The sequence below is a fragment of the Leucoraja erinacea genome, chromosome 25 (genome assembly GCF_028641065.1).
Source record: "Leucoraja erinacea ecotype New England chromosome 25, Leri_hhj_1, whole genome shotgun sequence".
NCBI lineage: Eukaryota > Metazoa > Chordata > Chondrichthyes > Rajiformes > Rajidae > Leucoraja > Leucoraja erinaceus.
In genome coordinates, this window is record NC_073401.1 from 27,195,055 (window position 1) to 27,211,467 (window position 16,413).

Sequence of the window (16,413 nt, forward strand, 5' to 3'; positions counted from 1 at the left end):
CATCATATTTCAGTGATAAAATTCTATTAACAAAGATAATATATCACTTGCTAATACAATTTAAAATACTGCATAGACTTTATTACTCAAAGTCTAAACTGAATCAGATTGTCCCAAATGTCTCCCCTATTTGTGATAAATGTCTTCTCCAAGAAGCAACCATAACCCTTTCCTTTGCTTCCAAGGGGCAGGTATATCTCCACTTTCCTTTTTTCTTTTTTTTTCTTTTATCTCTACTTTCTTTTTGGCCACACTACTTTGGTGGTCGATGTGCTTTTTCGAGATATCTTTTCACCTCTTTTCCCTCTCTTCTCTCTCTTTTCTTTCATTTTCAGGTTATAAGGTTAAAAATGAAGCTGTACAACAATTGTATAATTTTAGATGCCGAATGTTTTATCTTTGTACAATTGCTTCTAATAAAAATAAAAAAACAAAAAAACAAAAAAACAAAGATAATATATTTCTAGTGGTTTTTTGACTGATCATTATAATAGTTCCAACAATTTTTACATTTTAAAAAGTAGAAAATCGATATATTTTTTAACATCAGGTATAAAAATTAAGGTCACAATTGAAATTCCTCCCATTACATCTTCACATTAGCAATAAGTAATTGCTAGTTATTTGATAAAAGTGAATAAATTGCTATAATATAATTGATTTAGTGATAGTTTGTTCACAGCAACAAGGAATATTGTATGATGACATTGTTGGCTTTGTGATGAGAAATAACAAATCATCCAGCTTTTTTATAGTCTTATGAATTTATAATAAATGAGTTCAATAAAATTTTAAATGAATTACAAAAATATTCTTAATTCTTAGTTCTGTTTTAGTGTTCTCCAGTTAATTTAAAATATCTTATTTACATCGATCAGAAAAAAGTTGTATTTCTGTAACGGGCCATCATGTAAACACTGCATATTGTGCAAATAATAAAATGTTCCGGATGACTGTGTGGAGAACAAGTAAATACATTCAAACACAATACCATAGTTACCTGTAGGCTGTGGACCGATAGTCAAAAATGCATCTAGAAATCAACTTTCGTGACCCATGTGACCTATATGAAATTTTGCACAGATTTAGATAAAATATAAGTCAGACCTCGTCAGTGCCAAAAGTTGCACATTAATTAATTAAACTAATTAGAAAATGAGATCGAAAAATTAAGCGCCATCTAGTGTCCAATTCCCATATTACACCATAGGGAGCCTATTTCCATGTTGCGGTATGCAGGATGAAATTTGCAGGACATGTACTCAGAATGTGCACCTTAGATAGCAATGATATGGCATCCTGGCTGAAGAAGGAAAAGAGGCTGACCAAAACTCACATGGAGACAAACATTCCTGAAGGATTTGGAAGCCCGGAACGCAAACTTATCGAGGGTGGAAGACGTTGCACATAACCGAACAGAACGACGAAAGCTTGCTGCCCAATGCACTCAACTGTGCAGGAGGAACTAAGTCCAAGTAAGTAATCCAGCCAACCATCATGACACTGGGATGGCATCAGTATCAACTCAAGCTTTAAATTTGGTACCAATTTGACTTCATAACAGATAACCAATATTCATAATCATGGTGTTCAGTGTGACTATCGACTGACTTTTAAATTCCACGTCATTACTGGTTAATTTGAATCTACTTCTAGCTTGACCCTCCACGTAGTACATCTACTTGAACATGCTTTAGAATCTCCTAGCGTATGGTTTATTTTGTGTTTCAATTTCATAGTTTAATTATGGCTCTGTGTACATTATGGCGCTGTGTATAACACACGCTCTGTGTTAGAAATGCCACATAAATGCTGTGTTATAAATGCCACATAAATTAAACTTATGGTATGATCTGAGTATAACAGTCCCACAGAATCAAGGTGAACTTTCATAATGCATCCAGTATACATTTAGATCTGTTAATGCTACCAAGGCCTGGATGAGATTTACAGTCAAACACCAAAAAGAGGGCAGATGTTAATGATGGAGAGCTCTTAGTGGCATTAATAACATTAATAAATTTTATGGGTCGGTCAACTCAGTTTTTAACTAGTTTTTGAAGTTCCAAATTATATATTTATCTTCCACCTACTTCTTTATTCTTGATACACGTTCCCAAATTAAACGTTTGTGAGCTCAAGCTTATTCCTAGAGGCTGCAGCTTGAAAAATACAGTAGTTGCCAATTTGTAAATGAAATACAAAACTGCGGGCAGATTTACCTTCAAGATCTAATTTTAAACTTTTCAAAGAATCCTCCAGCTAGAGATCTCCAGAACACTAGGGCAAACAGTTAAAGTGCCATTACTCCCAGGGTGTCAATGCTCTTATGTTCTGGAAGGAGATAAAGGAACTTATCACCACTGTTCTGTTCTGAGCAAGAGGAAGAGTTCGAACACGAGGTACAAAAAACCATGTCATTCATTTTCTTGTTACGTCGATTTTTTGCTGTGTGCATGAAAATAGTGACTGTGCTTTTAAATTCTGAGTGCTTTTGGATCATTTCAGCTATTTTAATTCCTTGATTAATAGTCATGCGAGCTGATTTAATAGTAAACATGACTACGATTTGCATATTTAATTTGCTCAATTTATCAGGCCAGCAGATCCAATCATTATTTTCCACAAATGTTCCTAATTGATTATATGTAAGTTCATGCCAGGTAGGTATACATTTATTAAGATATTCAAGCATATCATGTTAATATGTACTCAACATTAATTCTTGGAAGAGCTTTGTAATATGTTACTTGCTTTGATTAAAAACGTAACACGAATTACCATGCCCGTCAGAATGGTCAGAAAATAACCAAGTTTCCCAAAGAGAGACAATCCCAAACACTTTATATTGTTTGAAAGTGACAGGTTTATTAAGCAATCATTACATGGTACAGTATTTACAGACAAATCTTGCTAATACAAACTGATTGGCCTCGTGGACAATACTTAGTCTTGTTGCAATGGCAGGGATTCCTGCAACAATCGCCTCACATTGACATTTAATTTTGAGTTCATGTAACGTTAAAAAGACAACCTTTTGCATCTTTTATCCACACACACACATTCACATCTCCAGAGGTTATTTGAATATCATGCTTTCACATTTTTTGGTTACTTCTGTGCAATAGAGCAATGACTCACTGAAAATGTGACTGAGTGGTAACCATAAGAAATAGCTTGGACCATTTGAATTGAACTTTGTTGTATACAAGTGGTAATTTTCAGTTCAGTTGATATGGTATCTTTTTTGTTACAAGTATACAGTGACTCATGGTAATGGGAAGGAAACCATGGTTACAGTTGGTAAATAACAAAGCTTGTCTAGGTAGTGACTGGATAAATGGTAATGCATGAAAGGCTGATTCCTCTCTCACATTCTATTTTTGATTCCATCTTTAGATTCCAGTCCTTTACATGTGGCCTTTTGTTCAGCATTTCGAAGTTGCCAAGAGGGTTCTTTCCCATTTATATATATATATATAATAAGAGCAACATATTACATTTGATTTCCATCTCGTACTCACGGTGTTAATAACCAGCCCAATGGATGTATATTAGTAATGATCACAATGTTGTCTGCTTCCTGCAAGGCCATTTCTATTTTCAAGAGCCTGTTTTGCTTGCAATTAACGTGCTCTAGTTGCTCCTGGTTGAGCTGCCCGAACGGTGTGTCCTACCCACCATTTCCTGGCCCCACTCCTGCTGGCTGGATTCTTGAAGACCTCGCCCCATTGTCTCAATTGGTAGGAAGCAGGAAGCAAGTGCTGCCAATAAACAGCATCCACTGTACACTGAAAGCGTTAGATAGATTGAGGATTCCAACATGACCTGAGTGGGGAAAAAACAGGTTCTGTAAACTAAGGTAGACAAAAATGCTGGAGAAACTCAGCGGGCAAACTTAAAGCACCTTCACTCCTGTTCAAATAGCATCATGCAAGTTTTTTATAAATAAACTAGACCAACTGGAACCCGTAGCCCACATGGGAGGCGTGGTATCCCAACTCAACCCGTTCCCCAACGTGAGATTCCACCACTCCCCTCCCCCGGCAATGGACTTTTAAAAAATTACAATTGTACTTCCCCTGCCACAGCACTTCCAATTGCAATACCAATTGACCCTCACCCTCCTGGCAAATGTCGGGTGGAGGACTGAGATTCCATTCAGGTGAAAACTTGGTGGAAGCACAGAGTGTTCCTGGATTGCAACTTTGTATGGAAGTTTGTTGGAAGCTGGGGCAGCATGGATTTAACAGTAAAAATATTTTTAAAGTTGGCTTTTAAATATCAATAGCTTGTGAAATATAATATTAAAATCTGAAGGAAACTTGGACAAGACCTTTAATAGTATATAGATTATTTGCCCGTGGGATGCAATGGCAGTAGCTAAAAAACAGATTAGTATTGGAAACACAAGGAACTGCAAATGCTGGTTCACAAAAGAAAAGCACAAAGCGCTGGAGTAACTCAGTGGGTCAGGCAGCATCTCTGGTGGACGTGAATCAATGCTGTTTTGGGTTGGGATCCTTCTTTACACACCTTTCTTCAACAATTAATATTGCCAGAGACTATCATGAGCCCAAGAGTTATCATAATGGGAGACACTACATGCATTGATTTAATTCCATGTATGGAAAACCAGGTCTTAAATAGTACAAGAGGGTTGAAATAGAATGGGTGTATAAACCACGGCTACTCACTGCTCTGTGTAGCTTTCGATGGATCCAACATATTACACAATTATGCCAATAATGATATTTAATTTTATGGAGTACTAAACATTTTGAAAGTGAAATGAAACTGTTTGGTATTGGAGATGGGGAGAACGAGTGTAGGTCAAACTCTGGCTATAATTGTTGGGAGGTGATGCGCAGAAGTTAAAGATCCTGACATTAAATGGAAGTTTATGCCATCTCCCACATAAATGTTTTTTGCTCGATCTACCCAAGGCTTTCACTGGTACCATGGCAAAAGAGCAGATTCAGTTCTGTAGCGTTTGAACGGCAATCTGCAAGTCCCGAGGGGAAACTCCTCATAGTTAATTGTTGAAATTCAACAATTACGACTGTCAGCTAGAGCCGTGCAACAATGCATATTTACATCCGAATGAATGGTCTAAGGGGATGCGAGTAGGTTGAATTATGATCTACTGCGATATATTCATCGTACCTGTGCAATGAAAGGAGTGATGAGTGCTCCCACACGGGCCATCCCACTGCATGTCCCCAAGCCCAGTGCCCGGGTGGCAGTCGGGTAAACCTAAAGGCAAGAAAAAGATGGCAATTGTGACTGTTCCAAAACCCTGTACCATTCACAACCGACTGAATGAAAGGAGAAGAGGAATGGAGTGGGGGAAATTTTGACTGAGTCTGAATACATTTTGGAAACTTCATTTTGACTTTGGCTACCCCCTCTGAAGTGAAGATGTTTAAGACAAAATTGCTAATCTAATTACATATATTCAGGTGGGTAATCTGTTCCCAACTATAGTAATCAAAAAGCTATAAGCTTATCTACTGGAAACATGCCAACACTTGTTTTTATTCCCAAGTATGGAACTGAGGAAGTGGGACTGACATATGATGAAAGAATGGGTCGACTGGGCTTATATTCACTGGAATTTAGGATGAGAGGATATCTTATAGAAACATTAAAAACAATCCTTAAGGGATCAAACAGACAAGATGCAGGAAAAATAGTCCCCATGTTGGGGGGAGTCCAGAACCAGGGGTCACAGTTTAAGAATAAGGGGTAGGCCATTTAGGACTGAGATGAGGAAAACCTTTTTCACCCAGAGAGTTGTGAATCTGTGGAATTCTCTGCCACAGAAGGCAGTGGAGGCTGATTCACTGGATGCACTCAAAAGAGTTAGATAGAGGTCCTATGGCTAGCGAAATCAAGGGGTATGGGGAGAAGGCAGGAACAGGGTACTGATTTTGGATGATTGTCCATTCCTAGCTGTTTAGAAGAGGTATCCTTGAGCTTCAAGAACCACTGTAGCGATGGTAGTGACCAGTTGGCCCAAAGTATTGGAGTAACTGGGCGAGTCAGGCAGCATCCCTGAGAACATGGATAGATGATGTTTCTAGTTGGGATCCTTCTTCGGATTTGATTGGCAGATATGTGGAGCAAGTGACAAAGGTTAGAAGTAAAAAGGAGATAATGGATGCCAGATTAGGGGGGGGGGGGGGGGGGGGGGGGGGGGGGGGGGGGGGGGGGGGGGGGGGGGGGGGGGGGGGGGGGGGGGGTTTGTCACATGAATCCTTCTATGTTCTTACCTCGGGTGTATAGACATATGCAGCCTGAAAACCACCTGATATGAATGCCCTGGCAATAAAGAGGAATACTGTGAGGGTAAACCTGTAAAAAAGAACCCAGGACATGGTCATCCCCATCAGCCACTCATATAGAACAAAGATATACACACACACACCTACAGAAATGCACACAATACATCCTTGCAGCCAATATGATTCTCTATCTCCCACCATCATCAGAATTAAGCAACAACTTACAGAATAAGTCACCCAAGGCAAAGTGGGAATTGTCACATCTCCTCAGCCTTTATTTACCTGCCAAATGTCCTCTTTGTACAAAATTATTTTAGGTTCCTTAAAGAATCTTACTATACACCAGCTTCTCTCACATTTTCATGCTGGTCCTTGCAAAACAATAATCAATTCTCTTGATACCTTCACTGCTTATACACAGTCAGATTGCTTGCCTGACAATCACCACCAGGTGAGCAGAAAATTCCTCATGCTAAATGGTGGAAAATCTAAAGTTATTGCCATTAGTCCGAGCACAAACCCTCCTTATGTTTTAATTCACTTAATCAAATCTGGAAACCAGTTAAAATAGATTCAGAGAGTTTAAGACCAACTATCTGCACCATCACTGAGACGACGTTCTCATGCTTCTATAACATTGCCTAGTCTGCCCCTGTTTAAACTCATCTTCAAATGAGTGGCTTTGCTACTTCTAGACTGGACCTTTACAACTGACCCTCATTCCACCCTGAGTAAACACAAGGTCATCCAAGACTTTGCCACACATGTCCTAGTTTACAATGGCCCATTCACCCATCAACCCTTCATTTTTCTGCCTACATTAAATCCCAGCTCAAAGAGAGTTTAATTTTAAAATACTTTGTTTTATTCAAATCTTTCCATGACCCACATGTCCCAGTCAAAGAACTCTCCCATTGCCTCACACACAACAAGACTGTCTCTCCAAACCTGTCCTCTTGATTTTAATCACCACCAATCATTGAACTCCAAACGTACAAAGGCATACAAATTTCATCCTTAAAGCCTCTCTAGCTTTCAATCTCTCATTCTTCCTTAAAGATACACCATAAAACACAGAACTTAGGCCAAGCCTTTGGTTACCTAGTTCAAAATCTCTTATCTCCTTGTGTAAAATATTGCATAACAATTCCATGAACTTTCTTGGGAGAGGTTGCTACACTAGAGTTACAACACAACACAGATAACAACTGTTAATATTTTTGTTTAAAAATCACTAAACTCCAAATGTGGTCTGTGTCTGCAAAGAGAATTTTGAGTTGTGAATGCTACAGAGATCTGTCTCATAGAGCAATTTACGATAATGAATTACATAAAGTTTACATAATTGGCATATTAGCATAATAACTAAGCTTATTAATGAGCCTCCTATAGTATTGCTCGCATTGCTGCACTTGTCATGGAATGCCGATTTTGATATTTAGCCTAGAGTCTACACACAATGGTAGGGGGGCCATTATTGTAATAGTCATATAACACATCTATTAAACCAGTGATATTTACTGATATCTAATGATATTTGAAATACCATTTACTTACCCTATTACAAATCTTAAGCAACATTGCTTCCCCTTATTTACAGTATTTACATAATAAAATATTTTATGTTCTCAAACATTTATGTAATTACAAGGATATTTTGTTGTTTTTCCCCCACATCCAACTGTTCAAAGATGATCTCTCACAGTCAAAATGCCAATGGCCCACTTGTTGAATTGGCAGCTATTTGCCAGGATCTGAAAATCCTTCTGACCGGCACCAGAGCTGCCATTCAAACTAAGATTACCGTTCTTTACTATAGGGCATTTTATTACAGAACAAATGACAGATGATGAGGATATTTATAGGCAACGACGCATGCTTTATGTACAGGCGAATATTCTCTTGCGTAAGTTTGGTGCGTGTGCAGATGTTGTGAAGATGTCGCTATTTAGAGCATACTGCACACCACTCTATACTGTGCATCTGTGGTCGAACTATGGAAAGACAAGTTTGCAGAGACTAAATGTGTCATATAATGATGCCATGAGAACACTGCTCAGGAAACCTAGATGGTGTAGTGCTAGTAATATGTTTGTGGCTGCAGGAGTCAGTACTTTAGAAGCTATCCTAAGAAATCATATGTATAAATTCATTTCGCAGGATAAATGACTCTATAAATGTAATTATTATGGCCTTGTCAAACATAAGGTTTAGCATTACATGCTACGAATCCCAGTTGTGGAGACACTGGTATCGTTGTCTCATTGTAGGACATTGATCATTCATATGTTAATTCATGGTTTGTTTTTTTTAGCATAATTTTCTACACGCTACGAATCCCAGTTTTATATGTACTTTAGTACGATGAGAATAAAGGTTATTATTACGAATTGTTATAGGTACGAAAAAAGTTTATTATTATTGTTATAGGGAAAAAAATATTTAACATTCTTTTACACTTTGGTTCAAAGTAATAAATGAGCACGTGTGACTACGATAAGTTTTAATGTTGTTCCTCAAAGTGCAGTGACATCTACCCACACTTTGAGTAAAGTTACAAGCACAAAACAAAGCACGAATACCCCTGGCCACACAATACTGTGGAAGGAAAACAAGCTTTGATAAAATTTAAAAAAAAAAGTTTGAAGAATCATAAATCTTACCTCCCAACACATGCAAACAACAGAAGAGCAAAGAATGAAAAGATAAGGAAACATACAGCCATAGTCTTCTTCCGTCCAATCCGATCAATAATCCACAGAGTTATTAAAACACCTGCAGAATAATCAACATAGCCCAAGTGAATGATGTGCACAAACACTGTCAGCTCGATTTTGTCCAACAATTAGTACTCTCCAAATTAATCTTTCTTAATAGATATTCTTGCAATTTAATATTTTTCCTGTGACTGAATTCAGTAAGCTGGTTATGTCTGAAGCAAGAGAAAGCGGGTCGTGGTCACACAAAGACCCACATGGAGTGAGGGGAGAGAGGACAAGGGGTCACAGTTTAAGGATAAAGGGGAAATCTTTTAGGACTGAGATGAGAAAAACATTTTTTTACACAGAGAGTGGTGAATCTCTGGACTTCTCTGCCACAGAATGTAGTTGAGGCCACAGTTCATTATCTATATTTAAGAGGGAGTTAGGTGTGGCCCTTGTGGCTAAAGGGATCAGGGGGCATGGAGAGAAAGCAGGTACAGGATACTGAGTTGGATGATCAGCCATGATCATATTGAATGGCGGTGCAGGCTTGAAGGGCCGAATGACCTACTCCTGCACCTATTTTCTATGTTTCTATGAATTCTGATTTGTCTGATTAGCTCATTGGTGGTAGTTGTATCTCCCATTCAGCTGCTGATGATGTCTATGCCGAACATGATGCCAAATTAACATAATCCCTTCTACCTTTGCATGATCCAACAACAGTTAATTCCCTGCATATTCATATGCCTATCTAAAACCCCCCTTAAACGCCAGTATCATCTGCTTCCACCACTACCCCTGGTAGCACATTCCAGCCACCTATACACCCTGTAAAGGAAAAATTGCCCCACACATCCTTCAAAACTTCCACTTCTCACCTCAAAAGTTATCCTCTCTAGTATTTGACATTTCCACCTTGGGGAAAGGTTTCTGACTGTCTACATATGTACCATATCTATGCCTCTCATTATTTTATATTAGGTCTTTCCTCGGCATCTGATGCTTCAGAGAAAATAATCTAAGTTTGTCCAACTAATTCGTAAGTCTGAAGAAGGGTCCCAACACAAAACGTCACCCATCCATGTTCTCCAGAGATGCTGCCTGACCCGCTGAGGTACTCCAGAACGCATTGTCTTTTTTTTAAATGAATTACTTTCCAAGTTCTTACCTGGGAATTCTGACAATGTTGTCCAGAGGAGGTCTGTGTAATCGGTGGCATTCAGATACTTGCATTCTAGAGAACATCTTCCCTCAGGTTTCCTCTCGCTTGCTGCCACTTAGGTTTAAGAGAAAGAAGACCCCCTTCAGCTTATGTAGCCTAATCAAGGTGGCATATGCAGGCACTGATTTAACTTCTTTGCCAGTTTTGTCTCTTAAGATGAATAACATATTGCATTCAAATGTAATATATCTGTGCTTGTCCTTTACATAGCCACAGGCCCAATCATCCATTTTTGATTTGCAATGGGAAAATAGGGGGGAGGGGGGGGGGGGAGTTGAAGGTATACATGGAAGGTGGGACCAACTAGATGACTCCTTGAAAGAGCAAGCACAACGACACTTCTGTACTGTATTATTCAATGGTTCTATACATGGAACGGTGTATTTTTTTAATGTTATCGGATATTTTTTAATCATCAAGCATAAGTATAGAATCGAGATCTAAAATGCAGTAAGGCAAGACTAGGGGCGCACGGTATAGTTGCTGCCTTTCAGCGCCAAAGACCCTGACTGTACGGGGGTTTGTACATTCTCCCAGTGACAGCATGGGTTTTCACCATGCGCTCCGGTTTCCTCCCACACTCCAAAGATGTACAGGTTTGTAGGTTCATTGGCTTCGGTAAAATTGTAAATTGCCCCTCGTGTGCAGAATAGTCATAAAACGCTGGAGTAACTCAGCGGGACGGGCAGCATCTCTGGAGAGAAGGAATGGATGACGTTTCGGGTCGAGACCCTTCTTCAGATGGTGTTAGTGTAGAGAGTGATCGTTGGTCAGTGCGGACACGGTGGGCAGAAGGGCCCGTTTCCACGATAAATCTCTAAATATCTAAAGTCAATAGAAGTCATTCACAAAATGACCGTTGAGCTTCTAAATACAATTCATTGAAAGCAACATTTAAAAGCCATATGGACAGGTACAATGATAGCAAAGGTTTAGAGGGATAGGAGCCAAAAGTGACCAGGTGGGTCTAGTGTAGATGGGGCATCTTGTTTGGCATGAGCAAGTTGGGGCAATGGGCCTGTTTCTGAGCTGTATAACTCTATGACTCTATATTGCAGGATACAAATAAGGATGAGAGAAATAGGTGACAACTCTTAGGTTATTACTCTTAGAATAATAAATGGTGCAATTGTTGTAGAATGGAAAAGGAAGATTCGGAAGAGTGGAAATCTTAAAGCAACAAAGAGAAGTATCAATGAAACTAATACAAAATCTATAAGAACAGAATGGTGTCCTAAGTATTGGCTTATTCCAACTGTAAATTTATAAAGCTTCTTTGAAAACAATAGTTAATCTGGACGGACAAGGTTTGCTCTCTTCTCCCTCAATACAAGGCTAGTTAAGTAGTACTTAAGATGTACTTACTGCCACACACATCACCTTGCTGGAAAAGCTCTGTGGTTAATAAAACCAATCCATAATAGGAGAAAGCATTGGAAAACCTGAAATCAGAAGACGATACCTCAGCATTACTATGTACGATCACTCAGTTCAATAACCTTTCCTCCCCACATAGATTTCATAAATTCAAAATTTCATAAGTGGCAGGAGCATAATTATGCCGCTTGGCCCGTCGAGTCTACCCCACCATTCCATTATGGCTGATCTATCTTTCTCTCTCAACCACATTCTACCTTCTCTCCATAACCTCCGACATCCTTACTAATCAAGAATCGCCTTAAAAATATCCATTGATGGCCTCCACAGCCATCTGTGGTAATGGATTCCACAGATTCACCACCCTCTGACTAAAGAAATTCCTCCTCTCCTTTCGAAAGGCACATCCTTTTATTCTGAGGCTATGACCTCTGGTCCTAGACTCTCCAACTAGTGGAAACATCCTCTCCATATTCACTCTATATAGAGTCATAGATGCCCCATCTAAGATAGTCCCATTTGCCCACTTTTGGCTCATTTTCGGTCATTTGGGGTAACATAGTGCAAACGGGTAATCGATGGTCGGCGTGGAGTCGATGGGCCGAAGGGTCTGTTTCCATGCTGTATCTTGCAATGAATCAAGAGTCGTCCAGAAAGAAAACAAATGTTGTTCACATTCAGATTGTCAATGGATCCAAAAAGCCAAGAATTGCCATACTGAAGGCACAGTAGATCAAAGAAATTTAAATATGCCACGTGGGAAATCTACAGCGGGGGACAATCTACGCACGTTTGAGGAACGTAAGAGATGAAAGTCCAAGTTATTTATCAACTGTTGCCTCTAACCAGTAGATTAAAATGATTATCTTGGATCTGTGTACTTGAATGTACATTATCATTCACTCTGATAATGTTGAGACTAATTGAAATGAAAGGATTGCAACACGTAGAAACAAGGAACTGCAGATTCTGATTTACAAAAGAAATTGCCCAAAGTGTTGGAGTAACTCTGGATCAGGCAGCATCTCTAAAGATAGGTGAGTTTCATTGTTTCCATTATTGATACTAGTCATATCATTCATATAAATCCCTTGATATAGGGGTACTAGTCCTTGGATTATTATCCCAGAAATGTATCTAGTCATACAGCATGCAAACAGGCCTCTCGGCCCAACCTGCCCACACCACCCAACATGTCCCATCTACACTAGTCCCACCTGCCTGTATTTGACCCATATCCCTCTAAACCTGTCCTATCCATGTACCTGTCTAAATGTTTCTTAAATATTCACTGGAATTTAGAAGGATGAGAGGGAATTCTATAGAAACATATAATATTCTATAGAAACATATAATATAGAAGAGGTACAGGAGCATTAGCTGCAAAACCAGCAGGATGCTCCTCAGCTTCTTCCCACAGGCTATAAGACTGCTAAATGGACTTTGCCCCCTGCCAAGTATCGCGCACAAACCCCCAACCTGGACACACTGCAGCAGAGCCACTGTTGTGCCGCTGCCGATCAGAACGCCTGTTGAATGTTTAGTAGAGTGTTAAATTTGTTCATGATACATGTATTTTTTATTTCTATTTATTTTTAATGCACACTGAATGGACACTGGTTGAGCAACGTTTTTTTGTTTCCTCTGGGTATGTGAATACTCAGGAAATTACAATAAAGATATACAATACAATACGATACAATACAATATTCTTAAGGGATCGGACAGGCTAGATGCAGGAAAAATGTTCCCAATGTTAGGGAGAGTCCAGAACCAGGGGTCACGTTTTCACCCAGTGAGTTGTGAATTTGTGGGAAAAACGTTTTCACCCAGTGAGTTGTGAATTAGTGGAATTCTCTGCCACAGAAGGCAGTGGAACCAATTCACCAGATGTTTTCAAGAGAGATTTCGATATAGCTCTTAGGGCTAATGGAATCAAGGGATATGGGGAGAAACCAGGAACAGGGGCACTGATTTAGGATGATCAGCCATGATCATATTGAATGGCGGTGCTGGCTCGAAGGGCTAAATGGCCTACTCCTGCACCTATTGTCTACGTTTCTATGTTGCGATAGTGCCTGGCTCAACTACCTCCTCCGGCAGCTCGTTCCATACACCCACCACTCTCTATGTGAAAACATGACCCCCTCAGGTTCCTATCAAATCTTTCCCCCCCCTCACCTTGAACCTATATCCACTGGTTCTCAATTCCCCTACTATGGGCAAGGGACTGTGTGTCTATCCGATCTATTCCTCCCATGATTTTGTGCACTACTCTTGTCCCATAAAGTGTATCCAAGTTACATATAAAAAACTTTGATTTGTAATTTTTATTGTTCTTTTTTTTCCTGAGTTTTTGTAATATTATTGATTATGATTACATATTCCGTTGTGCTGCAGCAAGTAAGAATTTCATTGTTCTGTCTGGGACACATGACAATAAAACACTCTTGACTTGACTCTAACATGACTGATATTTACGGAAGTACCGGGACTGTACAGATCATCTTATCAAAAAAAGCACATTTTGAAATGAATGAATTTAATAGCTGAAAATCAGTCTTACCAAATGAACCATAGCAGGATAGTGGTCATTCGAAACTCTGGTGTGAAGAGGTCCTGGATTCGACCACGTTCCTCCTGTCTCAAACAAATAAATCACCAGGTTTAGTATAACGAGGGAAAGATTTGATTCACTTAATTACCGTTAAGGCTAAACTTTAGGTTTATTATTGTTGCATGTACTGAGTTACAATGGAACGCTTTGTTTTGCATGCTATCCAATCAATAGACAATAGACAATAGGTGCAGGAGTAGGCCATTCGGCCCTTCGAGCCAGCAGCGCCGTTCAATGTGATCATGGCTCATCATCTCCAATCAGTACCCCGTTCCTTCCCAAATCCCATGAATCCGCTATTTTTAAGAGACCTATCCATCTCTCTCTTGAAAGCATCCAGAGAACCCGCCACCACCGCCCTCTGAGGCAGGGAATTCCACAAATGAGATATTACTAGACGTAAATGCAATCAAGTTAAACTCAAGTACAATAGGTGAAGCAAAGGGGAAGAGACGGGATGCAGAATATCATTCTCCACACTGTGGCGCCCCAGTTCAAAAGACACAGTTCATAAGTTATAGCAGCAGAATGGGGCTATTCTCCCCATCGAGTCTACCCCATCATTCAATCATGGCTGATCTACCTTTTCCTCTCAACCCCATTCTCCTGTCTTCTCCCCGTAACCCCTGACACCTGTACTAACCTATCAATCTCTGCCTTCAAAATATCCATTGACTTGGTTCCACACCCTTCTAAAGGCAATGAGTTTCACAGAATCATCACCCTCTGAAGAAATTCCTCCGATGTCTTTTATCTATGCTCTAGTTGTTGAAATTATCCCTTTAAAATTTTTTTAAAAAAAAATGTTTTTCTACATTGAGCAGAAATATGATTTTAATAGTGCTGGTCATCCCTTACCTGCCTGGCAACTATCAGTTTTCCAAGTGGCATAGGTGCTCCATTTTCTGTAGCAATGCGCTTTAATGTAGCAAGAGCCTTCTCTTGATTCCCAGATAACACATCGTAACGGGCACTCTCTGGAAGCCACTGTAAGAAATAGAAATTATGTGATAAATTCAATATTTCTATATGACGGTGATGGTTGGACAAGCCACCTATGTCAGATCGATTCACTTGACTAACACAATTAGCTTAAAATAAATTGTTTTACTATTAACCATAATAAGGTTCTATTATCCGACTCCCCAAGAGCTGAATTTGATTGATTGAAAGGTACAGCAGGGAGGCAGGCCCTTCGGCCCACTGACTCCATGTCAACCATCACTTATTCACGTGCGTTCTGTGTTATTCCACTTTTCCATCCACTCCCTACGCACCAGGGGAAATTTACACGTCCCAATTAAACTACAGTCCTGCATGTCTTTGGGATGTGGGAGGAAACTGGAGCAGCCGGAGGAAACCCATGCGGTCACAGGGGGAACATGCGAACTCCACACGGACAGCACCTGAGGTCAGGATTAAACCCGGGTCTGTGGCGCTATGAGGCAGCAGCTCTACCTATTTCAATTAACTAAATCCTTATCCTATATATATATATTTATATAACTCCAATGGATCAAGTTAACCTATGTTCAGTTCCAATTCAAAACAAAAGCAGAGCCTGAAGACTGCAACAACCAGGTTCAGGAATAGCTACTTCCCCACAGCCATCAGGCTATTAAACCTGGCTCGGACAAAACTCTGATCATTAATAACCCATTATCTGTTATTTGCACTTCATCAGTCTATTTATTCATGTGTTTATATATTTATACAATGGTATATGGACACACTGAACTGTTCTGTAGTAACTGCCTACTATATTCTGTGTGCTGAAGCAAAGGAAGAATTTCATTGTCCTATCAGGGACACACGACAATAAACGAACTTGAACTTGAACTTGAACTAGTACATCATGTGTAACATCTTATGGTGCCCGGTTGAATTAATCCTGTTTGAATGCTTCCTGTTTCTACAGTTGATATCAGGTAACTAAACTGAGAATTGTTGACACCATTTATTGAGCACAACAAAAGTCATTTATTGTTCACCTCTTGCACTATAACAATAAACTCTTTCTTGCCCTGTGTCCAGCATCAACTACCCAAACAATGGGCAAAGGGGCAACTGTTGGGTATCTTCTTGGCCCCATAAACCAAGAATAGCTGCTTTACTGTAGAGTTGCTGCCTCACAGCGCCAAAGACCTGGGCTCTGTACGTTGGCTGTCTGTACTTGGCTGTATCTTGTACTTGGCTGCACTCTGT

The 16,413-nt window shown here is 39.6% G+C and overlaps 1 protein-coding gene across 2 annotated transcripts in view; it reads right to left on the reverse strand.

The window, feature by feature from the left end:
- Window positions 1-2,818: 2,818 nt before the first annotated feature.
- Window positions 2,819-16,413, reverse strand: part of svopa (SV2 related protein a) — a 35,147-nt gene continuing 21,552 nt past the window's right edge. The window contains exons 9-16 of one of the 2 annotated variants that reach the window (XM_055655336.1): window positions 15,067-15,195; window positions 14,158-14,231; window positions 11,580-11,656; window positions 10,161-10,268; window positions 8,951-9,062; window positions 6,276-6,324; window positions 5,167-5,256; window positions 2,819-3,828 (exon numbers count right to left, since the gene is read on the reverse strand). In XM_055655336.1, the coding sequence (XP_055511311.1) occupies window positions 3,637-3,828; window positions 5,167-5,256; window positions 6,276-6,324; window positions 8,951-9,062; window positions 10,161-10,268; window positions 11,580-11,656; window positions 14,158-14,231; window positions 15,067-15,195 (831 nt within the window). In that variant the 3' untranslated portion in view covers window positions 2,819-3,636. Of the gene's footprint in view, window positions 3,829-5,166; window positions 5,257-6,275; window positions 6,358-8,950; window positions 9,063-10,160; window positions 10,269-11,579; window positions 11,657-14,157; window positions 14,232-15,066; window positions 15,196-16,413 lie in introns of both variants that reach the window. The other variant, XM_055655335.1, reaches the window with a different exon arrangement.